At 47.3% G+C, this 26,171-nt stretch overlaps 1 protein-coding gene across 1 annotated transcript in view; it reads left to right on the top strand.

Moving 5' to 3' along the window:
* The first annotated feature begins 605 nt into the window (after positions 1-605).
* The window catches only part of LOC141116648 (uncharacterized), a 112,584-nt gene continuing 87,018 nt past the window's right edge, over positions 606-26,171 (top strand). Inside the window, exons 1-5 of the mRNA XM_073609040.1 lie at positions 606-743; positions 9,579-9,643; positions 13,167-13,487; positions 16,522-16,630; positions 23,585-23,642. Coding sequence (XP_073465141.1) covers positions 9,601-9,643; positions 13,167-13,487; positions 16,522-16,630; positions 23,585-23,642 — 531 coding nt within the window. The 5' untranslated portion in view covers positions 606-743; positions 9,579-9,600. The remainder of the gene's footprint in view (positions 744-9,578; positions 9,644-13,166; positions 13,488-16,521; positions 16,631-23,584; positions 23,643-26,171) is intronic.

The raw sequence follows: 26,171 nt of genomic DNA, 5'->3' as shown, positions 1-26,171 counted from the left end.
TGTGATTGGGCACAGCTGATCATGTGGTAAAGAGCTGCTGATTGGCTCTTTACCTCAATCTATGATCAGCAGTGTCCGGAGGACACTACGATCACGGAGCATGCCACCCGCACCCAGCAGCGGGCATGCAGCGGGCGCGATCACGGGATGCCGTTATATGACGGCATCCCAGAACTAGACGGCCTTGCTGTAACCGTCATCTGATTAATCTGGCCATATATGAGTAGAATTTGATCCAAATCTTTTTCATTTTAGGAATGCTCATTTTGATATTTTTTTTTTTAATCGTTAGTGGGAGCAAACTGGAATTTGTTCGCACTGACAAGAAAATTCAAAGGAATGGGATGACTTGTTTCTCAAATGAAAGAATTTCTAAGGCTTCCTTTACACTGCTGGCAGTTCTGACCGCCCTCTGAAAAGCGATTCGCAGAGGATTACTTTGCAGAGGACGGTATAGCAGCAGTCGGCAGATGTTCAGGCAATGATTCGGCCACCCTTTTTATTTACAATCTCAGGTGGTGGGGGGGATTTGTGGGAAAAAAATTTGCAGCGCAATCGTGAATTCTAACTAAAGTCCATGTTCAATCACATAAAGATTTTTAAACCATGAATGAGAGGAAAAGGGGACTGAAAGGGTTAACAAGCCCCCACCCCACCCTGTGTTACGTCCTTTCCGGGGGAGGGAGTTCTGCTCAGCCCTCCAAAATAGTGCTTTAAGAGAAGACCCCGCCACCGCAAAAAATGTAAGTCAACCAAGAGACAAGGGAAGGCCAGATCCTTCTTATATAGAGATCTATGAGCCCAAATCTATATTATAGAGGAGGGATGGAGGAGACAAAGGAGGGATGGAGGGGGGAGGGGGGGAGGGGAGGGAGGGCACAGCATGAGGCCTTCCTATTATATACATTGCAACCAGATCCATGGAGGGTGTGTGATCCCCCACATTCCTTATACTAAAAAAGGATCATGTATGCCTGTGTTTGTAAAGAGAGTCTATATAGCATCACATTATCTGCACAGACTGCCCCCCTCCCTGTACAGACTGACCCCCTCCCTGTACAGACTACCCCCTCCCTGTACAAACTGCCCACCTCCCTGTACAGACTGACCCCCTCCCTGTACAGACTGCCCCCCTCCCTGTACAGACTGACCCCCTCCCTGTACAGACTGCCCCCCTCCCTGTACAGACTGACCCCCTCCCTGTACAGACTGCCCCCTCCCTGTACAAACTGCCCACCTCCCTGTACAGACTGACCCCCTCCCTGTACAGACTGACCCCCTCCCTGTACAAACTGCCCCCCTCCCTGTACAGACTGACCCCCTCCCTGTACAGACTGCCCCCCTCCCTGTACAAACTGCCCCCTCCCTGTACAGACTGCCCCCTCCCTGTACAGACTGCCCCCCTCCCTGTACAGACTGCCCCCCTCCCTGTACAGACTGCCCCCCTCCCTGTACAGACTGCCCCCCTCCCTGTACAGACTGCCCCCCTCCCTGTACAGACTGCCCACCTCCCTGTACAGACTGCCCCCCTCCCTGTACAGACTGCCCACCTCCCTGTACAGACTGCCCCCCTCCCTGTACAGACTGCCCCCTCCCTGTACAAACTGCCCCCCTCCCTGTACAAACTGCCCCCTCCCTGTACAGACTGCCCCCTCCCTGTACAGACTGCCCCCCTCCCTGTACAAACTGCCCACCTCCCTGTACAGACTGCCCCCCTCCCTGTACAAACTGCCCCCCTCCCTGTACAGACTAACCCCCTCCCTGTACAGACTGCCCCCTCCCTGTAAAAACTACCCACCTCCCTGCACAGACTGCCCCCTCCCTGTACAGACTGCCCCCCTCCCTGTACAGACTGCCCCCCCCTTATACATTGCCCCCCTCCCTATGTAAAAAGTGATGACTTGAACACTTGTGCCTCAACAAGGTTCCAACGTCCCAAATTAAATCTATACAAGAAGAGCAAACATATTGGGTGTGCGAGACTTTGAAGCCACCACCACCCACATACAGAATTTTTCTTTACAAAAAATATCACACTTTTATTATGGCAAAATTCAAACAAATAAAAGCATCGGCTGATTTGGTAATAATACAGGTGTACCCTCATGGAAACAGAATACAGTTAATTGCATATACTTCTAAGTGGTGGAAATGAACACAGATGCAACTTGTTCTGATGTAGTAGTTTGGTCGACTAGTTTCAAGTTTCTCTTCTTCAGGGGTAAAGATGAACTTTTTCTTTATAAAATCAATGAGAATCATGGGTGCTCAACCTGCGGTCCTCCAGCTACAAGGAACTACAAGTTTCATCATGCCTCTGCCTTTGGGAGCCATGCTTGTAACTATTAAAATAGATCTTGCGAGCCAACAATGGTAATAATAAAGTGAGCAAGTAGCGTAACCAAGCTGCAAACGCTAAACACGTTTCATACTCGTGCAGATAACGCTCAAAAATTAAAATAAAATTGCATTTGCGCTAGGAACATAAACAGTATAAAAAATGTACATTTATATAAAGTGCATAGCTATCAAGAAAAATTTTTTTCAGAAATCTATTATAATCCGTGCAGTATTAATTTTGTGATACAACAAATAAAGTGCAACATGCAAAAAATATATTGAAAATGCAGGTGTAAACTCTGGCTAGAGAGTATCCACTCCTTCACCAAATGGATCTATAAAACCATAAACGTTCATCAAAATGATATCAGAAGTGCACAGATTCAGTGTTCATCAAGAAGTGCTTATCATCATGCTCATCCAAAACCCGTGCAGAACTTATATCATGCTTCAGTACTTTTCCAGTGTTCCTCAAAAGCCTATGCGCTCACTTCAGAGCGTGTGACACAGTAATTAAACTATGCCAAAACACGCTTGGGAGCCACTCCTGGGCTCTAACGATATGCAGGTGATGAAATCCAACTCGCTCGATCAGTAGCATCCCAGATCATGGATAAAAGAGAAAAGCTCCATAGTGTGATATTGTAAAGACTTTTATTAAAAGTAAATATTCCCTTCATAGGGGTACTCACATAATCTAGGTGCGTGAGTGCACCATCCTAATCAGGGCTCTGTATGCGAAAACCAGATCGTTGGTACGGCGTGCGGTGTGGTGTGTCTGCCTTCTTCAGGGAGATCCCCCTGAAGAAGGCACGTGATCCCTGTGCCGAAGACGCGTAGGGGAGGGACCAGGACGGAGCTGTCAGCAAGGATAGTGAGGCGAGGCAGACACACCACACCGCACGCCGTACCAACGATCTGGTTCTCGCATACAGAGCCCTGATTAGGATGGCAACTATATTATGTGAGTACCCCTATGAAGGGAATATTTACTTTTAATAAAAGTCTTTACAATATCACACTATGGAGCTTTTCTCTTTTATCCATGATCTGGGATGCTATTGATTGAGCGAGTTGGATTTCATCACCTGCATATCGTTAGAGCCCAGGAGTGGCTCCCAAGCGTGTTTTGGCATAGTCTAATTACTGTGTCACACGCTCTGAGGTGAGCGCATAGGCTTTTGGGGAACACTGGAAAAGCACTGAAGCATGATATAAGTTCTGCACGGGTTTTGGATGAGCATGATGATAAGCACTTCTTGATGAACACTGAATCTGTGCACTTCTGATATCATTTTGATGAACGTTTATGGTTTTATAGATCCATTTGGTGAAGGAGTGGATACTCTCTAGCCAGAGTTTACACCTGCATTTTCAATATATTTTTTGCATGTTGCACTTTATTTGTTGTATCATGCTTGTAACTGTCAGCCTTGCAATGCCTGATGGGTCACAGGTTGAGCACCCATGTTGTAAATGATCTGCGTCCTGGCCAGGCAGCTTCTACACTGAGTCTAGAGGATCTAGACAGCCTCCTTGACTTGTGGCGTGTGTTGCGGTTGAGAGAGAGAGAGATAGAGAGACAGTGTCATTTGATTTAAGTTAGATAGAGTAGTCAGGTCGAGTCAGTTAGCTGCACTTACAGTATATTGCGTATATATATATATATATATATATATATATATATATGCATCCCAGGTGTTGTGTGTGTGTGTATATATATATATATATATATATATATATATATATATATATATATATATATACACTGTATTCAGTTTAGCTAGATCCGTTCCTGTTATTCTCTTCCTAATATACTGACAGGCAGGCAGGTGTTTCTACAGTATTTCCAGTTAGTGTACTGTGTACCCTGCATAGTTGCACCTACAGTATAGCTACCTGAAGCCAGGTGCTTTTGTGCTTCTTCTGATCCTATTAATAGCACAGACAGGCTCTTGAAGTATTTACAGTTAGTGTACTGTGTAACCCTGCACAGTTGCACCTACAGTATAGCTACCTGAAGCCAGGGGCTTGTGTGCTTCTTCTGATCCTATTAATAGCACAGTCAGACTCTTGAAGTATTTACAGTTAGTGTACAGTGTAACCCTGCACAGTTGCACCTACAGTATAGAAACCCGAAGCCAAGTGTTTGTGTGCTTCTTCTGATCCTATTAATAGCACAGGCAGGCTCTTGAAGTATTTACAGTTAGTGTACTGTGTAACCCTGCACAGTTGCATCTACAGTATAATCAGTATATATACATCCCAGTTTTGTGCAGCTACATCTCACTGCAGGCCATTAGTATGTCTGGAAGGCCAACAAGGAGAGGCAGGCAGTCACAAGCCAATAAAAGAGGGCAAGAAGGCTCTGTGTCTAGAGGCAACATTGCTGCTCGTGGACACGGTGCATCCTCATCAGCACGTGACCGTGGGACACGCTTGGCCTTTTTTCAGCAGCTGGCCATGTTGAGCCGCAACATGCGGAAGACTTGGTCGAGAGAATGACCAAGCCGTCTTCATCCTCCTCATCCTCCTCATCCTCTCTCACCCATGCTCAGGGTACTTTGTCTGGCAAAGCAGCTGCCAACGTGGCCTCTTCCCTCGGCTCAATGGCATCAGTCACTCCTTCCCTAGCCCCACCATGTCCACCTGAGGAGTCCCCAGAACTGTTTGACCACAGTGTTGGGTACATGCTCCAGAAGGATGCCCAGCGTTTTGAAGGCTCAGATGATGGTACTCAGCTAGAGGAAGGCAGTAACGTGAGCCCAGACAGAGGGGGTGCCCAAGAAGGACAGCAATCTGGCAGTCATGTTCCCCCTGCTGCAGCATACTGCCAGGTTTGCTCCAGTGATGAGGAGGGAGGGGATGATGAGGTCATTAACTCCATGTGGGTACCTGATAGGAGAGAGGAGGAGGAGGCATATCACCAATGAGGCAGGATGCCCTCCAGGGGCCAGCTTAAGGGCAGCACACTGACTGCATCACACCGCAGAGCTCCGCATGTGCAGGGCGCTGCTGTCTCTGGGCGTTATTCCAAAAGTTCTTTGGTGTGGGCCTTTTTTGAGACGAGTGCATCAGATCGCACTGCTGCTATTTGCAACATATGTCTCAAGGGTATCTCGCGTGGCCAAAACATCTCCCGCTTGGGCACCACATGCTTGACCAGAGATATGTTGACCTGCCATGCAGTTCATTGGCAGGCGTACCTAAAAGACCCTCACCAAAGAACAAAGAGGACCTCTCCTTGCTCACCATCAGCTGGGATCTCCAACCCCACTATACCTTCAGTCCTCTCTGAGACCTGCACTGAGAGGAATGAAGGTGTAGAATTATGTGTGTCACAGCCAAGTACTTGCGGGCAATCTGCTATCGGTACACCGACGTCAGATTGTACCAGGCAAATTTCCCTGCCCCAGCTGCTGCACCGCAGAAAGAAGTTCGCTCCCAGCCATCCACATGCCCAGCGGTTGAATGCTAGTTTGGCAAAATTGCTAGCACTTCAACTGCTACCCTTTCAGTTGGTAGACTCCTTCCTTGCCCCCTTCCATGAGTTTGTGGAATGTGCGGTTCCTCAGTGGCAGGTTCCCAAATGCCACTTTTTCTCACGGAAGGCGATTCCGGCTCTGTACCGGCATGTGGAAGGCAATGTTTTGGCCTCGCCGAACAGGGCGGTCAGCAGTAAGGTGCATATTACCGCTGACTCATGGTCCAGCAGGCATGGACAGGGACATTACCTAAGTTTCACGGCGCATTGGGTGACTCTGCTGGCAGCTGGGAAGGATGCAGGACAAGGTGCAGTAGTGTTGGAGGTTGTTCTGCCACCACGCCTCCAAAATGCTACTACTGGTGATTCTGACACACCTCTCTCCTCCACCCCCTCCTCTTCTTCTTCCTCCATGGCCTCTTCTTGTGCTTTGTCCTTGGAACCAGCAGTGCTTCGTAGGCGTTCAAGGGGCTACGCAAGTACGCAGGCCAAAAGATGCCATGTGGTGCTTGAGCTGGTGTGCTTGGGGGACAGGAGCCACACTGGGTCAGAGATTCTGTCAGCTCTGCAGGGGCAGGTTCAGAGGTGGTTGACGCCACGCCAGCTTAAACCAGGAATTGTGGTTTGCGACAATGGCACTAACCTCCTCTCCGCCCTCCGACAGGGACAACTGACCCATGTGCCCTGTTTGGCTCACGTCCTTAACTTAGTGATGCAGTGGTTCTTGGGCAGGTACCCGGGCTTACAGGATGTCTTGAGGCAGGCCAGGAAAGTCTGTGTGCATTTCTACTGGTCATATAATGCCAGTGCTCGGCTGGCTGACCTCCAAAAGGAATTTAACCTGCCCAAGAACTGCCTAATCTGTGACATGCTCACATGCAGCAGAGGGCCATCAATGAGCACCTGTGCGACTATGGGACAGGGTCAGGAGAGCTTGTTTTTTTTCCCCACGCCAGTGGGCCATGATCAGGGATGCATGCACTGTCCTGTCACCATTTGAGGAGGCCACGAGGATGGTGAGCAGTGACAGTGCATGAATCAGTGACACTGTCCCCCTAGTCCACCTGTTGAAGCACACGCTGCATGGAAAAATGGACAGGGCACTTGAGGCAGAACAGAGGCAGGAAGAGGAGGACTTTCTTAGCTCTCAAGGCCCCCTTTATCCAGACAGTGTTCCTGCGTGCCCGCCGATCACACAGGAAGAGGACAAGGAGGAGGAGGATTGTGTCAGCATGGAGGTGGAGCCTGGCACTCAGCATCAGCAGCAGTCTTTAAGGGATCATTTACAGTCCCAAGAAACCCATGGACTTGTACGTGGCTGGGAGGAGGTGGCTGTGGATCATGTAGTCCTTAGTGACCCAGAGGACTCTGGACCGAATGCCTCAGCAAACCTACGCTGCATGGCCTCCCTGATCCTACAAAGCCTGCGGAAGGATCCTCGTATTCGTGGTATCAAGGAGAGGGATCGTTACTGGCTGGCAACCCTCCTTGATCAACGTTACAAGGGTAAGGTTGCGGACCTTATCTTGCAGCCGCAGAGGGAGCAGAGGATGAAACATCTTCGGGAGGCCTTGCAGAAAGGTCTGTGCAATGAGTTCCCAGAGACTGGGAGGTTACAAACTCCTATTCCTGAACAACGTGTTGCTGAGACTTCGGTCAGTCAAAGAAGGAGCAGTGGAGAAGGTGGGCGTCTGACCGATGCGTTCAGACAATTTTTTAGTCCGCAGCCCCAAGGTATGATCGGTTCCAGCAACCATCGCCAGCATCTGTTTTACATGGTGCAGGAATACCTAGGGGTAAGATCTGACTAGGACACCTTTCCCACCGAAAATCCTCTGGGTTACTGGGTCTTGAGGATGGATCACTGGCCAGAGCTTGCACAATATGCAATTGAGCTACTGGCCTGTCCTGCATCCATCGTTCTTTCGGAATGCACATTCAGTGCTGCTGGAGGCTTTCTAACCGATCACAGGGTGCGCCTGTCCACCGACTCGGTTGATTGACTGACCTTCATAAAAATTAATCAGTTTCGGATCACCACCAGATACCAAGCACCTGATGCTGATGTAACCGAATAGTTTTTTTTGAAATGTCAGATTCCTTCAAGACTCCCTATGCTGATGCTGAGTGACTATCCTGTTATGCTGAGTGACTATCCTCTTCCTCCTCAATGATCATGCTGATAGCTTGTAAGAATATTTTTGGTTCTGGGCGCTGCCACCAGTGGCTAAGGCCCAATTTTTCTGCCCCTGTTTAACAGGGGCGTGTAATACAATTTTTGATGCAATACTTTGCAGCAGGGCTCATTCCTGCACTCAACTAGAGTATCTGTGAGGGGTTGCAGTGTTGTGGCACCAGCACCAGTGCCTAAGGCCCAATTTTTCAGCCCCTGTTTAACAGGAGCGTGTAATTACAATTTTTGATGCAATATTTTACAGGAGGGCTCATTCCTGCGCTCCAACTAGAGTATTTGTGAGGGGTTGCAGTGTTGTGGCACCAGTGCCTAAGGCCCAATTTTTCTGACCCTGTTCAACAGGGGCATGTAATTACAATTCTTGATCTAATATTTCACAGCAGGGCCCTGTGAGGGCTTACAGTGTCGTGGCAACACCAACAACTAAGGCCCCAATTTCTGCAGAGTATATAGGGCAGGCCCCTACTTTCAAACATCCAACGACTCCTACTTGCAAACGAAAGGAGACAACAGGAAGTGAGATGAAATCTACCCCTAGGAAGGGAAATTCTCTCCTGTAAGAGTTAATATGGGAAAAACGTGTCTCCTTTCCACTGATGCTTTATCACCAATCCTTGTTTCACTAAAAAAACATTTGTCATTGGGACAGAAAGTGAGGTGAAATCTTCTGAAGAGGAGCACAGACAGCAAAACAAATGTTACAGGGGTGATAACCCTTCCCTATGTTTTCCAAAAAGCTTAAAATAGATTTTTTTGTCTGGAGCTAAACACTTTAAAAATGTACCAGTTCAAAATTACAAACAGATTCTACTTAACAACAAACCTACAGTCCCTGTCTTGTTTGCACCGCCTGTATACTGCTGTTCAGAGTATATAGGGCCTGGGGGGCCCCACACCTTTACTTTTTTTAATTTGGGTGCGGGGTTCCCCTTAATATCCATACAAGACCCAAAGGGCCTGGTAATGGACTGGGGGGGGGGTACCCATGCCATTTGTCTCACTGATTTTTATCCATATTACCGGGACCCGACATTACATTAAAGCCGTAAGCAGTTTTAAATGACTTTTATTCCTTTAAAAATGTCATTTTGTGCAGGGACTGTTCTAAGCACGGGAAACATGCGCCACTTTACAGGCATACTATAGACACACCCCAGGTACGACATTTGAAGGAATATTTCACTTTTTTTTCACTTTAAGCATCATTAAAATCACTGCTCCCGAAAAAATTCCTGTTTTTAAAACTTTTCTTTGCATTGATACATGTCCCCTGGGGCAGAACCCGGGTCCCCAAACCCTTTTTAGGACAATACCATGCAAATTAGCCTTTAAAATTAGCACTTTTGATTTCGAGCGTTCGAGTCCCATAGACGTCAATGGGGTTCTAACGTTCGCGCAAAGTTTCGGTCCGTTCGCAAGTTCTGGTGTGAACCGAACCGGGGGGTGTTCGGCTCATCCCTAGTCTTGATATAGTAATCACATATCCTGTTTGGCCTGTATCAGAGTCTTCTGACTCATCTTACATATGTTTTGTTTTTCTTCTTTTTTCTTCCATGGAAGTGGAACATATTTTTAGAAAAACATGAACGACTTTTGCTGCAGCATGATGGTCCTTCTTCACCTCAGTAAGTATTTTCATCACTATAATATCTTTGGTCATGTGTTGCATGAGTTTGCTTTTTCGTCTTTGTGTTATTGGTTGTGTCACAACCATGTTAAGCTGGCCATACCAGAAATTCTCAACCTGGGTTCCATGGAACTCGAGTTCCTCCACACCTCTGCAATTTGGGTGGGGTAAAACTCATTGGAGCATGGCTTAGGAGGAGTTACAGGCTGAGGCCTTTCACATGTCTCTTCACAAGATGAGCTGACGGTATGCCATTTTTTTTTGGTTTCTATATGTTCCTTCAAAGGTTGCCTTGAGTTCTGCCTGATTGACCTCCTATCTACATTTCGTGTTCCATGACCACCAATTCTTTTTCCTGACCACCAATGTAAAAGGCATTCTTCCCACGGACCCCCTGATGAATTCATTTTAGCAAGGGCTCCCTGAGACCTTCCAAGGGTTCCCCTGGGGTATAAAAGTCGAGAAAGGCTGCACTATACAATCTGATTGTAGAATCTCCTTTATTATGTAGTGTAATAGTCTCTAAACTGCAGCCCTGGGCCCGGATCCTTTTATTGCCTTTATCCGGCCCTTGAGGCATAATTCCTGCCACTGATGCCAACAATTTTGTGTAATTCCTGCCACTGACACCAACAATGGGGCACTTTTCCTTCCAGTGACACCAACAATAGGGCACTATTCCTTCCAGTGATGCCAACAATGGGGCACTATTATTTCCAGTGACACCAATGATGGGGCACTATTCCTCCTACTGATACTAACTATATCTCCCCTTATACCAAAGATCAGGCCTTGTTTACTGCCACTGGTCACAGTCCGGCCCCTCTAAAGCCCCCCCTCCCCTAAAGAAAGGACAGTAAACTCTCCCTTTCTTCAGAAAGTTTGACGATCCCTGATGTAGTGCAAGGGTCTGCCTGATTAGAAATAAACTGAATAGATTATTGAAGTTTGTCTTTATATCACATAGTTTTGGTAAATTTGATGTAGCACCCTGATGTTTAGGCAGGGCTGCTAGTAAATTTACCTGCCAAGTGATAGCTGCCTTGGACAATTGATAGGAGGTCAGTTAATTCCACCCTAATTCTGGAATTGCTGCACTTCTCTCACTACAAGAGTATAATGCTGGGTATCTGGTGGCATTAGATAAGACAAGGGCATTGCAAGGACAGATTAGGAAAAGATGGGGTGTCTCAGCCAATGGGCAGGGATTTTCTTGGGTCCCTTGGCCTGCTGGGAAAGCCTATTTATTTGGGTGAGGTCAAGTGATCGTTGTTCTGTGGCACCTGGATGGCTGTCTGGGTGGACGTGTGTTGTGATGCCCCGGTAGGGTTGCCACCTTTTCTTTAAGCCAAACCTGAACACTTTCGTGGCGCACGGCAATTTTTTTGTAGTACATGCTATAGGATTGTAAAATAACTTGGGTTACCCAAAGAGAGTATTAATGAGGTGTCCTACGATGAACAGTGACTGTGGCCAAATTGCATTAACAGTGGGGGGAGCCTAAAGGGGCATGGTTAAATAAAACAAAAGCATTAGTGTACCCATAAAATATGTTTCGATTAATAAAAGAAATGTCAGTTAAAATATGAAACTAGCCTACCTTAAAAGTGGACACTGTCAGCCAGTAGAGCAGTGGACGGTGTCAGAAGATCAGTGAATGGCGTCAGCAGAGCAGTGGATGGTGTCAGTAGAGCAGTGGATGGTGTCAGTAGAGCAGTGGATGGAGTCAGTAGAGCAGAGGACGGTGTCAGTAGAGCAGTGGACGGTGTCAGAAGAATAGTGGATGGTGTCAGCAGAGCAGTGGATGGTGTCAGTAGAGCAGAGGACATTGTCAGTAGAGCAGAGGATGGTGTCAGTAGAGCAGAGGATGGTGTCAGTAGAGCAGTGGAAGGTGTCAGTAGAGCAGTGGAAGGTGTCAGTAGAGCAGTGGACGGTGTCAGTAGAGCAGTGGACAGTGTCAGTAGAGCAGTGGACGGTGTCAGTAGGGCAGTGGACGGTGTCAGTAGGGCAGAGGACGGTGTCAGTAGGGCAGAGGACGGTGTCAGTAGGGCAGTGGGCGGTGTCAGTAGAGCAGAGGACAGTGTCAGTAGGGCAGTGGACGGTGTCAGTAGGGCAGTGGACGGTGTCAGTAGATCAGAGGACGGTGTCAGTAGATCAGAGGACGGTGTCAGTAGAGCAGAGGACGGCGTCAGTAGAGCAGAGGACGGCGTCAGTAGAGCAGAGGACGGTGTCAGTAGAGCAGTGGACGGTGTCAGTAGAGCAGAGGACGGTGTCAGTAGGGCAGAGGACGGTGTCAGTAGGGCAGAGGACGGTGTCAGTAGGGCAGAGGACGGTGTCAGCCGGTGAGAACTGTATATATGGATGGTGTATGGGGGGGTGAGAACTGTATATATGGATGGTGTATGGGGGGGTGGAGAACAGTATATATGGATGACATATGGGGGGGGGGGTGGAGAACTGTATATATGGAGAGTGTATGGGGGGGGACTGTATATATGGGGGGACATAGGTGTGCGCACAGAGTGTGCCGGGTGTGCCCAGGCACACCCTAATCACCCCATGCACATTAGTGTTATCGCTCTGTGTAGCAGCAGAAACAGGGGAAAGATCTCCCTCTTACCAGCTCTGCCATAAGAGAAGTGTTATGCTCTTCTCTTTCACTGTGCCGGCAGGGAGATCAATGTGCCAGGGTCATATATATATATAGACACACGCACACGCATGTGTGTTTGAACTTAAGTGTGCACACCCTAATGCAATAGGCTGCGCACACCTATGAGCTAGAAACTCAACCCTACTCAACAACTTTAGCATGACTCAGATCCAGGTCTTCCAACTTTTGTACCTGACCTTAAAAAAGACAGCCAGCTCCATAAAGACATGGGTTGACCAGTTTGGTGTAGAGGAACTCGAGTGGTCTGCACAGAGCCTTGACCTCAACCTCACTTTTGGATGAATTGGAACATTGATTGCGAACCAGGTCTTCTCGTTCAACATCTGCATCTGACCTCACAAATATTCTTTTGGCGAATGGACAAAAATGCCCACAGACACCCACTAACATTTTGTGGAAATCCTTCCTGAGAAGAGTGAAGGATGTTATAACCACAAAGGGGGCAACTCCATATTAATGGCCATGGTTCTGGAATGGGATGTCCAACAAGCTTATCTAGGTGTGCTGGTCAGGTGTCAACTAACTTTAGGCCATATATCATAATCTCTGCATGAAAAAAAGACTACACTGTTGGGTTTATTTGCTAAAGCTGAAGAGTGCAAATTTAGGCTCACTTCTGCATAGAAACCAATTAGCTTCCAGGTTTTATTGCCAAAGATTAATTGAACAAGCTGAGGTTGGAAGATGATTGGCTACCATGCACAGCTGCACCAGATTCTGAGTGCTCCAGTTTTAGTAAATCTACCCCTATATGTCTTGTCTAAATGTGCAATAAACAGCTGTAGATACAGTAAATAGGTCTTGTATTTTTTGAACTTTGAACTGTACTTTCTGAACTGTTTGTTAGGTATACTCTTTAATCTATCCTATGCTGGAATCACTAATGTCACTGCTACAGAAGGAAGTAATGTGACTCTACAATTGGATGAAAAGGGGCAGAAACGGGACATAACATGGGTCACAGCTGGTGGAAATCATTTTGCTACAACTAAACCAGATGAAACGATCCTAATACGAGATACACGATATACAGGAAGACTTCATGCATTAAAGGATGGCTCCTTGCTCATGATTAAACTAACGATGGAAGACCAAGGCATGTATCGAGCAAACATACGCCTAGTGGATGGAAGCACCGGTGGTCAGAATTTTAATCTCTCTGTTACTGGTGAGTTATTACAGGGCAAAGCCTTAGCAGGGTACAAGTATCACATCTTCATAACAGCTACAATATGTACATATTGGGGATTATTTACCAAAACCGGAGAGTGCAAAATCTGGTTCAGCTCTGCATAGAAACCGATCAACTTCCAGGTTTTATTGCCAAAGCTTAACTGAACAAGCTGAAGTTAGAAGCTGATTGGCTACCATGCACAGCTGAACCAGATTCCGAGTGCTGCAGTTTTAGTAAATCACCCATTCTGTTTTTCGAACAGGGGAGGGTTAGAACCTCAATTGGTTATTATTCACTGTTGTAGTGCAAGCTGGAATTATCCCACACTTTCTTTGCTAGAGACACAACACTTGTCCCCACTAGGAGGCCCTTGCCTTGTGCTCCGGTGACCACTGTCAACTTTTGGGACTTCCTTTATTTGTCCTGGTAAGAAGTGAAGCAAAAGCAAATCTCCCCAATGAGGACCCAGACAGCAGAGGTTCCCTCCTTTCCTCACTCTGTTCAAAAAAAAAGTTGGGTTCCACATTTGGTCCAGGTTTACACCTTTGTGGTGTGTTACGAAACAGCCCATTAATTTCGAATGGGCTGCCCATGCGCCCTAGCACACTAGAAAACGCTCCTGACCCTTTTTTAGCAGCACATCCCATGGTGCGGTGCAACACAAGTGCATTGGGGTCTCATTCAAAATGAAACACCCTAGGGGTGGCCCTGTCTCCAGTACATTCATTTCAAATATAAATATTCCTAGAAGTTTATATGTGAATTTATCATATCTTAGGCACGTTATTTATCTGTGAAAGCTTTCCTTGTGTAGACAATTCTAATGCCCCGTACACACGATCGGATTTTGCGACAAATGTTGAATGTGAGCTTGTTGGCGGAAAGTCCGACCGTGTGTATGCTCCATCGAACATTTGTTGTTGGACTTTCCGCCAACAAATGTTGGCTAGCAGGTTCACAAATTTTCCTCCAACAAATGTTTGTTGTCGGACTTTCCGATCGTGTGTACACAAGTCCGTAGGACAAAAGTCCACGCATGCTCGGAATCAAGTACTAGCCGGAAGTGCTCGGTCTTGTAAAACTAGCGTTCGTAATGGAGATATCACGTATGTCTTGTACCTCACTACGTTCGTAATTGTTGCCCAACATTCGTGTGACCGTGTGTATATGCAAGACAAGTTGGAGCCAACAACCTTCGAACAAAAGTCCACGGTTTTGTTGTCGGAAAGTCTGATCGTGTGTACGGGGCATTTGACTGTTGCTGAGCACAGCCATCTTGGATGTGATGTCAGCTGCCCCAGCAGACTCAAGTGACACTCTATACGAGCCATTCTCAACCAGGGTTTCGTGGAACCCTAGGGTTCCTCCAGAGGTGGCCAGGAGCGCCTTCAGCTGTGGCTGACTGACCTGCCATGTGATGGTGCCTGCATAGTTCCATTACCACAGAGCCAGAGGCATGACTGTAAGGGTGGAATTCTGGCCATCACTGCAAGGGGAGCATTTTTCCCTCTGACAACCAACAATGTAAGGGGCATTTTCCTAATGACCACCAGTGGACTAATCTTTGCAGGGGTTCCCTGAGTCCTGAAAATGAATGTATAGTTCCAGGTCCAGTACCACTTGGCAGAGCCAGAGACGTGACTGTAAGAGTGGAATTCTGGCCACCACTGTAATGGAAGCATTCTTCCCTCTGACAACCACCAATGTAAGGGGCATTTTCCTAATGACCATTAGTGGGCTAATCTTAGCAGGGGTTCCCTAAAACCTGAAAATTATTGCAAGGGTTCCTTTGGGATAAAAAGGCCGAGGAAGGCTGATCTATACTATTCCCCGTCAGAAGAGTGAGAGTAAAATGTAAGGAAAATCCCCTTTCAGACAGAACTCCCTATTAGAGAGACGGTGAAAAACTGACAGGGATTCTAACCCTTCACAACTCTATCCCAAACAAAAAAAAAATGTCTTTAGACCCCTTTAAAGCTGAAATGTATACCCACACACATGAAAGTGTCATAGCAGTGACTTCTTTATTAAACAATTCTCTTTGAGGTTTCAATCAGAGAATGCCAGCCCGAAGACAGGCAGGCAGTTTCCACTATGCCGTCTCTGGGAATCCATTCTCATGCATTGAACGTTGTGAAACAAAGACTGTTTTTATATAGTCAAAACAGATATAAATATTTAAATGCTATATCTGTTTTAAGTTATCATTTAAAAATAAATCATCGTTTTCATCTCATCTCGTCCTGAACGGGTGCATGCAGGCCGACCGGCTGTTTTATTCCTTATTTGCTTTTATCCATGGCTTTTATGTAAGTGCAATATCCCTTGATTTAATAAATGGTTTCTGACTGATTTACACTATGGAGAATATTCTTTGTTTCTCTGGGTCCTCCCTGCTTATCGTTTGAGTCCACCGGACGGAGAGATCCTGTCTGCCCCTTCCCTGTGAGGAGATTGGAGGTGTCGTTTCCCCTGAGTGGATATTCACAGATAAGCTGATTTATAGCTTACCTCTGGTAAGCGTGCATTTAATAAGGTGGAGGATTTTTCACTGGGTGTCGGTTGATGAACATTTACGATCACCATTTAAATTTACCTGTGGCTCACGGAACTTTGTCTGCTCTGACCATCCTCATTCATCTTTTAATCACTTTTGTTATTTGGTGTTTTGATTTCATTTGGGACTTTTCATTATTTTTCACATATTTTAATTATTGATACAATTTTTTATTTCATTATTAATATTTTGTGGTCACTTTATAGATTGATTTCTATCACAATTCATAATTCAATGTGTTATTAGTGGTTTCTCATATATATCAGTACAATCATCTAATTTAGCGCGGTCTTTTGGATTATCTGTATTTACACGCACATGAACTATAATGTCATGCTCTTTTTTTAACAAAGTTATGTATATAAAAGTGCAGAAACTATTTGAAGACCTCTCGTATGTAATTATATCATATTCAAAATGTGCATGACTTAAACATTGAGAATCTGTAGCTATATATATTTATCCTTGCAGAATCTAATCTATCTAATGGAGCATCTTCAAGACACAGTTCCCGATACGTCTTACCATGGATGTTTCTTGGATGCCTAATGATGGAAGCCTCCACACTTACCATCCTACGGTAACCAAATCGATGTACGTATCATCATACTCTAATTATAGCTTTGGAAAATGTAAAGTGTCTTGTTGGCTAAATGTAGAGCTAGTATGTCGAACTGGAACTAGAGTATGTTCATACCAGAAACAAAATGCTAAGTGCAAAGGGATTTACCCCTAGCTGGTAAACCAGAATCCAACCCGCCCAAGTGCAGTTACGGCAAAATCACTTTTCTTCTTGTATTATTTACTGAGTAAGGGTGCTTGCCTTTTTCCCCTTAAAAATGGATTGTGGTGAGCAGGGCTTATTTTCCACAGGAACGCAGTTCTGGAACCTCCAGTACTGAATACATGTAATGGCATGGGGTACTGGGGTATGCTGGAGGGTCTTTTGTTGCTGGCTGTTGGAGGATCTAATGTCGTTTTTGAGGCTGGGAGGGTCTTATGTTGCTGGAGGCCTTATGTTCCTTAGAGGGATCTACTGTGGAAGGAGGGTCTACTGTTGCTGGCTTCTGGATGGTCAATTCATGCTGAGGGGGGTCTATTGGTAGTGAGGTAGATCCAGTGGCGGAATTATCAGGGTCGCACCAGTCGCATTTGCGACTGGGCCCCTGAGTTCTGCCACTGTGGGGGGGCCCGCCGCCGCCACCCAGGAGATAGTCATTCACCTGGAGTCCCGATCGTCCCGCCCATCCTCTCCTGCTGCTCCACCCATCCTCATTGTCCATCCTCTGCTCCCTCACTCACGTGGACAGTCCCCGCCCGCTTCGCCCATCCTCTCCGCCCGCATAGTCCCCGCCCATCGTCTGTATCCCCGCCAGTGTCTTGCCGAATAAGTTCCTTCGGCGGATAAGTTCCCCCCCCTGTACTGCGCAGGCGCAGCGCCTGCGCAGTACCAACTAGTAACAGCCGCCGGAGATAGCCGAAGCTCAAAATAGACAATCAGCTGTACACGGCGCCTGCGCTCTGGGTCCAGGTTCCTTCCCTACCATCCAAGGGGGAATCTAAAAGAGCCGAGCGCAGCGAGGCCGTGCCCGAAGCGTGGCGAGCGAAGCGAGCCCGCGAGGGGCCCTCTTACAGTCGCCGTCTACAGCTGATTTGGACCTATTCCCCTTCGGCTATTTCCGCCGGATCCTACTGCGCAGGCGCAGCGCCTGCGCAGTAGAGGGGGTCCTTATCCGCCGAGTGGAACTTTCTCGGCAGAACACCGGCTCCGCTCATCTTCTCCGCCTGCACAGTCCCCGCCCATCTGTCTCTATCCCCTCTGACTCCGCTCATCTTCTCCGCCTGCACAGTCCCCGCCCATCTGTCTCTATCCCCGTCCGCTCCGCCCATCTTCTCCGGCTCTGCCTTCACTTAAGTCCCCGCCCATCTTCTGTCACACCTGCACTCACGGGCACAGTCCCTGCCCGCTCCGCCTTCACTCACAGGCCCCGCCCATCCTCTCTGCTCGCCCAAACAAGAAAGAGCAAGGAGGGGGACCAAGTGATCTGCAAGTGAGTGGCACTCATCCTTCAATATCAACACTGCCACTGATCCCCCCTCACACCACCACTACTGCCACTGATACCCCCCACACCACCACTACTGCCACTGACCCCCCCCCACACCAACACTACTGCCACTGATCCCCCCCACACCAACACTACTGCCACTGACCCCCCCACACCACCACTACTGCCACTGACCCCCCCCACACCAACACTACTGCCACTGATACCTCCCCACACCAACACTACTGCCACTGACCCCCCCACACCAACACTACTGCCACTGACCCCCCCCACACCAACACTACTGCCACTGATCCCCCCACACCACCACTACTGTCACTGACCCCCCCCCCACACCAACACTACTGCCACTGATACCTCCCCACACCAACACTACTGCCACTGACCCCCCCACACCAACACTACTGCCACTGATACCCCCCACACCAACACTACTGCCACTGACCCCCCCCCACACCAACACTACTGCCACTGATCCCCCCCACACCACCACTACTGCCACTGATACCCCCCACACCAACACTACTGCCACTGACCCCCCCACACCACCACTACTGCCACTGATACCCCCACACCACCACTACTGCCACTGATACCCCCCCACACCAACACTACTGCCACTGATACCCCCACACCAACACTACTGCCACTGATACCCCCACACCACCACTACTGCCACTGATACCCCCCCACACCAACACTACTGCCACTGACCCCCCCCCACACCAACACTACTGCCACTGATACCCCCCACACCAACACTACTGCCACTGACCCCCCCCACACCACCACTACTGCCACTGATACCCCCCACACCAACACTACTGCCACTAACCCCCCCCACACCAACACTACTGCCACTGATACCCCCCACACCAACACTACTGCCACTGACCCCCCCACACCACCACTACTGCCACTGATACCCCCACACCACCACTACTGCCACTGATACCCCCCACACCAACACTACTGCCACTGATACCCCCCACACCACCACTACTGCCACTGATACCCCCACACCAACACTACTGCCACTGATACCCCCCACACCACCACTACTGCCACTGATACCCCCACACCAACACTACTGCCACTGATCCCCCCCACACCACCACTACTGCCACTGATACCTCCCCACACCAACACTACTGCCACTGACCCCCCCACACCACCACTACTGCCACTGATACCACCCACACCAACACTACTGCCACTAACCCCCCCCACACCACCACTACTGCCACTGATACCCCCCACACCACCACCACTACTGCCACTGACCCCCCCCCACACCACCACTACTGCCACTGATACCCCCCACACCACCACTACTGCCACTGATACCCCCCACACCACCACTGCTGCCACTGATACCCCCCACACCACCACTACTGCCACTGATACCCCCCACACCAACACTACTGCCACTGATACCCCCCACACCAACACTACTGCCACTGATACCCCCCACACCACCACTACTGCCACTGATACCCCCCACACCACCACTACTGCCACTGATACCCCCACACCAACACTACTGCCACTGATACCCCCCACACCAACAATACTGCCACTGATACCCCCCACACCACCACTACTGCCACTGATACCCCCCCACACCACCACTACTGCCACTGATACCCCCCACACCACCACTACTGCCACTCATCCCACCCTCCTCCAACCATCACCCTTGCCACTGATCCCACCCCCCACCACCTCTGCCACTCATCCCATTCAACCCTCCCACCACTGATCTCACCCCCCCAACCACAACCCTTGCCACTGATCCCATCCCCCCTCATCGCTGCTACTCATCCCATCCCCCCACCACCAACGCTGCCACTGATCCCATCCCCCCCATTATTGACACTCATCCCATCCCCCGCCACTGATCCTATCCCTCCCCAACCACCACTGTTGCCACTCATCCCAGGTGCGTAACTACAGGGGTAACAATTGCGATAGCGCACATGTTGCCCCTGAACACCTGGATGGGGGGGGGCACTTAGAGGAAAAAATCCCCTCAATTTTTCTCCTGCACCCACTAAAAGTCTGCTTCTCCTCCTCTCCCTCTGATAGGCATTAAGTGGTTGCATGAGGAAAATGGGGGGGATTTGTTCCCCCTCCTATCCAGGTCCTGCTGCCCCCGCAATTAGTGGGAAGGGCCCTGGCTGGAGCTCAGGGGGGCCCTCCATGGTTTCTTGCACCAGGGCCCTGAAGGTTCTAGTTATGCCACTGGGCAGATCTATTGTTATTGGGGGTTATTTTGTTGCAGGGGGTCTATTTCATCTGTTACTGGCAGTGTCAGGAGAAGGTCATGTGGAGCCCAGGATGGACATGCCAAACTGCGACACCCCCCCCCAAGATGTATGAACAGTACTGTATGTGTCAGCAAAAATCCCTCCACAAAAAACTGAGCATTAATCTGCATGCTTACCCCCTAACCATAAATTCCCTCTCCTCCCAGTTCAAATCCCCCCTCCAAAAAAAACAAATCACCCCTCCTAGCATAAATACTCTACCCCTAAAATTTCCCCTCCCAGCACAAATCCCCCCCAATCCCCTTTCCTAGCACAAATATTCTTCCCCCCCACCCCCCCTCCCAATGCAAATCGCCCTAACTCACCATTCTTAGCACCTCCCCCAGATTTCCCCTCCTAGAACAATACATACCCACTGCCTCCCCCACATTCCCCCTTCCAACACATATCCCCTTCAATCCCCTTGTGGATACCCCCCCTCCCACCTCATATGATAGCACAGTGCCCAGAGCAGCCTCCTCTCCTGTCCACCCCTTTTCCCAGCCCTGGTTGTTGAGGGGGAGTCTATTGTTGCTCGGGGGATCTATTGTTGCTTGGGGGTATTTTGTTGCTGGGGCGTCTATTGTTGCTGGGGGGGTCTATTGCTGCTGGCTGCAGAGGATCTATTTTTATTGGTTTTCTTGGTATCATTAAGAAGTTCCATACAAATTACTTAGCACCACAAAATGGTTTTGTATTCTCTAAAAAAAGGAAGTACTGGAAGGTGGGTAGGGGGTGGAACCATCAGACGGTGCTTGAAAGTGAGTAGGGGGCATGGACAAGGGGAAAGACTCGGAAGGGACGAGTACCTGCAGGGGCGGACTGACCAATTTGGGCCCTCGGGCGCTATCCGAGGGCCCGGCCAGCAGGAGGCCCCACAGGGAGCTAAGAGCTATCAGCACACTGCAGCCGCGGTCCGTTTGGAAAGTGACTGGAGAATCAGGTCTTACAGATTTGTCAAAAAGGTTATAGGGTATTCCTGCGCTATCGTGAGACGGGGTGAGGGGGAAAAGGAAAAGCCCAAATCAAGGTGAAATAAGGAAAAGCAGCCTACACCGAGTAGGGTACAGCCTGTCCCTGGCTTCAATAAAAATGAGTAAAAATGTGGTGCTGCGCTAATCCTTTAGAAGAACGGTGGTTATACATGTGATACCTCAGTGATGGTGGATGTCTCCAAAAATAAATAAATAAAATTGAAAGTATATATCAATAAAACAATCCCTAGATGTGACACTGTAGTAAAAATCTTTATAGTGATGGTATGTCTTCTAGCAGCGTATGACCATATGCCTATCATACAGGTACTCTACTGGTTCTAACAATAAAACACACGAAATATGTGAAAAGTGACTGGTGCTTATAAAAACATCCTAATACACAAAATATATAAATAATAATAGTTTAGCTTAAGGCGTAGCCAGTCTTTAACTGGACTGGTATACACCTGGTGTGACTCTACACACTCCCAGGTGCATATATACAAAGTGAATCGTATTATGGCTGAGTGATATAAAGTATAAAGTTCATTCGTATGCATGCAAATAACACATGCAAACAAGTAGTGCTCCACTTTAAAAATAGTCAATTATTCAAAGTCCACAAAGTATAAGTGGTCCACTTGGTGCTAAGTATACGTGACGGTAGTGGTAAATCTTCATACAGCACAGCACACACTAGTGGGCAGTGGCCCCTTACCTGAAGGCAATGGGGTACTCGCATTTAGCCACTTTAAGGCATGGCAACCTTACGTTGTAGAGACCGTGGAATCAACCAGCTGTGGGGGATGGTGGAGATGCAGTCCTATCCTGGTCTATCTCCTATGAGGGCGTCTATTACTCAGGAAACAATTCAAGTCAAATTCTATGTTGAGGCCTCTTGGCGAGAAGGTGTCCATGGTGAAAATCCACCTGGACTCCATTTGACTGAGGGTCCTGACCTTGTGTCCCCCCCGCCAGTGCCTCACATAGGGTTCAATGCCCCAGAATTTTAAATGAGAAGGGTCTTTGTTGTGGCAAAGTAAAAAATGTTTGGATACACTGTGTTTATCGTATCCATTTATAATATATATATTTTTTTTTAATATATTTTTATGGGGAGATATTTAAGGACACCTACAGTGCCTCCCTGTATCCCCTGAAGAAGTCACGTGACCGTGACGTCACGTGTAGGGACGGGACAGACACTCTATGACTGTTTTTGCAATACGAGCTCGCTGCTCGTCGGATCTCCACCCGTTATTAGTGATTTTAATGTGAGTACATATGATTTTTCAATAAAGAGTTGTACGTTTGCCATACAGTATTATACCATTGTGGGCTTCCTTTTCTGATTTATCTGGGTGACCCCAGGACACTACTTGAAGGAATAGATGCCCTCATAGGAGATAGACCAGGATAGGACTGCATCTCCACCATCCCCCACAGCTGGTAGATTCCACGGTCTCTACAACGTAAGGTTGCCATGCCTTAAAGTGGCTAAATGTGAGTACCCTATTGCCTTCAGGTAAGGGGCCACTGCCCACTAGTGTGTGCTGTGCTGCATGAAGATTTACCACTACCGTCACGTATACTTAGCACCAAGTAGACCACTTATACTTTGTGGACTTTGAATAATTGACTATTTTTAAAGTGGTGCACTACTTGTTTGCATGTGTTATTTGCATGCATACGAATTAACTTTATATCACTCAGCCATATTAAGATTGTCACTCTATGTTATACACTATAAGCACGATTCACTTTGTATATATATACACCTGGGAGTGTGTAGAGTCACACCAGGTGTATACCGGTCCAGTTAAAGACTGGCTACACCTTAAGCTAAGCTATTATTATTTACATATTTTGTGTATTAGGATGTTTTTATAAGCACCAGTCACTTTTCACATATTTCGTGTGTTTTATTGTTAGAACCAGTAGAGTACCTGTATGATAGGCATATGGTCATATGCTGCTAGAAGATATACCATCACTATATAGATTTTTACTACAGTGTCACATCTAGGGATTGTTTTATTGATATATATTTTCAATTTTATTTATTTATTTTTGGAGACACCCACCATCACTGAGGTATCACATGTATAACCACCGTTCTTCTAAAGGATTAGCGCAGCACCACATTTTTACTCATCTTACAGATTTGGCTGTTATGAAGGAAATCTGAAGTAGTAGTGGATCGGCACAAGAAGATGAACGTCAAAGGATCCGGTGTGGTGAGCTGCAGACGACTCTTTACACAGGCTTGTGTCTAAACTGAGTGACGGTCAGTGTATACATCTCCTCCCACTCTGCTCCTCTTATCTGTGCACTCGCTATCTCTGGCCAGCCACTGTTTGCTCCCGGTACACTGATCTATTTAACCCTGGCCTTGATACAGCAACCAGTTTTACAGTTTCTGAGCTTGATGCTCCACGGATTTAAATACTGTACTGGCTCCTGATTTATGGCACCATGGTCACTTCACCACAATACACGTTTTTTGCACCTGCCTCCAGGGCCAAGCCTTTTGGTTAGGACCAGGGGAAATTTTTATTCCTGGCCGGAGGGCAGGCCACTGTATTACACAATGGTCACTTTTCACTCTCTCCCACTTCCTTCTCCCCCCACTTTCTTTTTATTTATTCCCCATTGTTTGTCACTTTTTTGTATTTTTTTTGTTTGGTGTTGTCACACTTTGTCACAGTGTGATGAGTAGGGTGTGGGTCCTCGGGCCTACTCTGAAAGTCTTGGGATGGGGGTGGACATAGGCCTTCTGGCTTGGTTCGCGCTCTCTCATGGGGTCTCCCTTCGGGGGAGTCCCACCGAGTACTTGGGTGGGTCTGTTTCGGCAGACCTTCCAGAGAACGGGGGGTCCATCTGGTTTCGGCCAGATGGACCCATGTGAAGTACCTCAGTCCCCATCTGGAGCCTAATGTCCCGGGGGATCAGGGTAAGGTCCTTCCCTAGTGGAGGACTCTGAACACCCGTTGCACGTTTTTGTGTTTCACTCTTTATGTGTGTGCACTTTTTTTGGCACCGGGTGGAAGTTTTTGGGTGTGTTTTGCACGCTACTGGCTTTAAATAAAAAAATGGCTCCAAAACTCATACACTGGCTGACAGACATACAGTATATCTATTCTCCCAGTCTCATGAAGGGAGATGAGCTGCTCAAACATGCATTTTACTAATTTTTACTAACCTACTTACCTGCTAACTCCTTCAAACCCAGCAATATACTTCAGCTTTTATTTTATGTTGGTACTCCTGCACTTATTGCTTGCACCTCTGCATATTGCTGCAATTGCCTTATCTCTGTGATCTACAGTATATGACAGAATGCACTAAAATGCCAAGTGATGTCTATTTTGATCATTCTTGCTTGCAATTCTCATTCATAGCAAAGGTGTCCACATAATGATTTCCTCATATAACTGGACATTAACCACTTCAGCCCCGGAAGATTTTACCCCCTTCCTGACCAGAGCACTTTTTGCGATTCGGCACTGCTTCGCTTTAACTGACAATTGCGGGGTCGTGCGACGTTGCACCCAAACAAAATTTGACGTCTTTTTTCCCCCACAAATAGAGCTTTCTTTTGGTGGTATTTGATCGCCTCTGCGGTTTTTATTTTTTTGCGCTATAAACAAAACAAAGAGCAACAATTTTGAAAAAAAAGCAATATTTTTTACTTTTTTGCTATTTTAAATATCCCCCCAAAATTATATAAAGAAAAAACATTTTCTTTCCCTCAGTTTAGGCCGATACGTATTCTTCTACATATTTTTTGAAAAAAAAAAAATCTCAATAAGTGCATATTGATTGGTTTGCGCAAAATTTATAGCATCTACAAAATAGGGGATAGATTTATGGCATTTTTATTATTAATTTTTTTTTATTAGTAATGGCAGCGATCAGCAATTTTTATCGGGACTGCGACATTATGGCGGACACATCGGACATTGGGACCATTGTCATTTATACAGCGATCAGTGCTATAAATATGCATTGATTATTGTGTAAATGACACTGGCAGGGAAGGGGTTAAACACTAGGGGGCGATCAAGGGGTTAAGTGTGTCCTAGGGAGTGATTCTTACTGTGGGGGGGGAGGGGGTGGGCTTCAACACACATGACAGAAATCACTGCTCCCAATGACAGGGAGCAGTGATCTCTGTCATGACACAAGGCAGAGCGGGGAAATGCGCATGCACACAAGCATTTTTTTAACCACTTGACCGCTGGGCACTTAAACCCCCTTCCTAACCAGACCAATTTTCAGCTTTCGTTGCTCTGACATTTTGAATGACAATTACTCAGTCATGCAACACTGTACCCATTTGAAATGTTTGTCCTTTTTTTCACACAAATAGAGCTTTATTTTGGTGGTATTTAATCACCGCTGTTTTTTTTTGTTTTTTTTTTTACGCTATAAATCAAAAAAGACTGAAAATTCGGTAAAAAAAAAAAAAATTCTTTGTTTCCGTTAAAATTTATTGCAGAGTATTGGCAGAGTATTGGTGAGTATTGGCAGAGTATTGGCGAGTATTGGCGAGTATTGGCAGAGTATTGGCGAGTATTGGCAGAATATTGGTGAGTATTGGTGAGTATTGGCAGAGTATTGGCAGAGTATTGGCGAGTATTGGCAGAGTATTGGCGAGTATTGGCGAGTATTGGCGAGTATTGGCGAGTATTGGCAGAGTATTGGCAGAGTATTGGCGAGTATTGGCAAGTATTGGCAAGTATTGGCAGAGTATTGGCAAGTAT

The sequence above is a fragment of the Aquarana catesbeiana genome, linkage group LG13 (assembly GCF_042186555.1).
Source record: "Aquarana catesbeiana isolate 2022-GZ linkage group LG13, ASM4218655v1, whole genome shotgun sequence".
Classification (NCBI taxonomy): Eukaryota; Metazoa; Chordata; class Amphibia; order Anura; family Ranidae; genus Aquarana; species Aquarana catesbeiana.
This window is presented reverse-complemented; position numbering and strand designations above follow the sequence as displayed.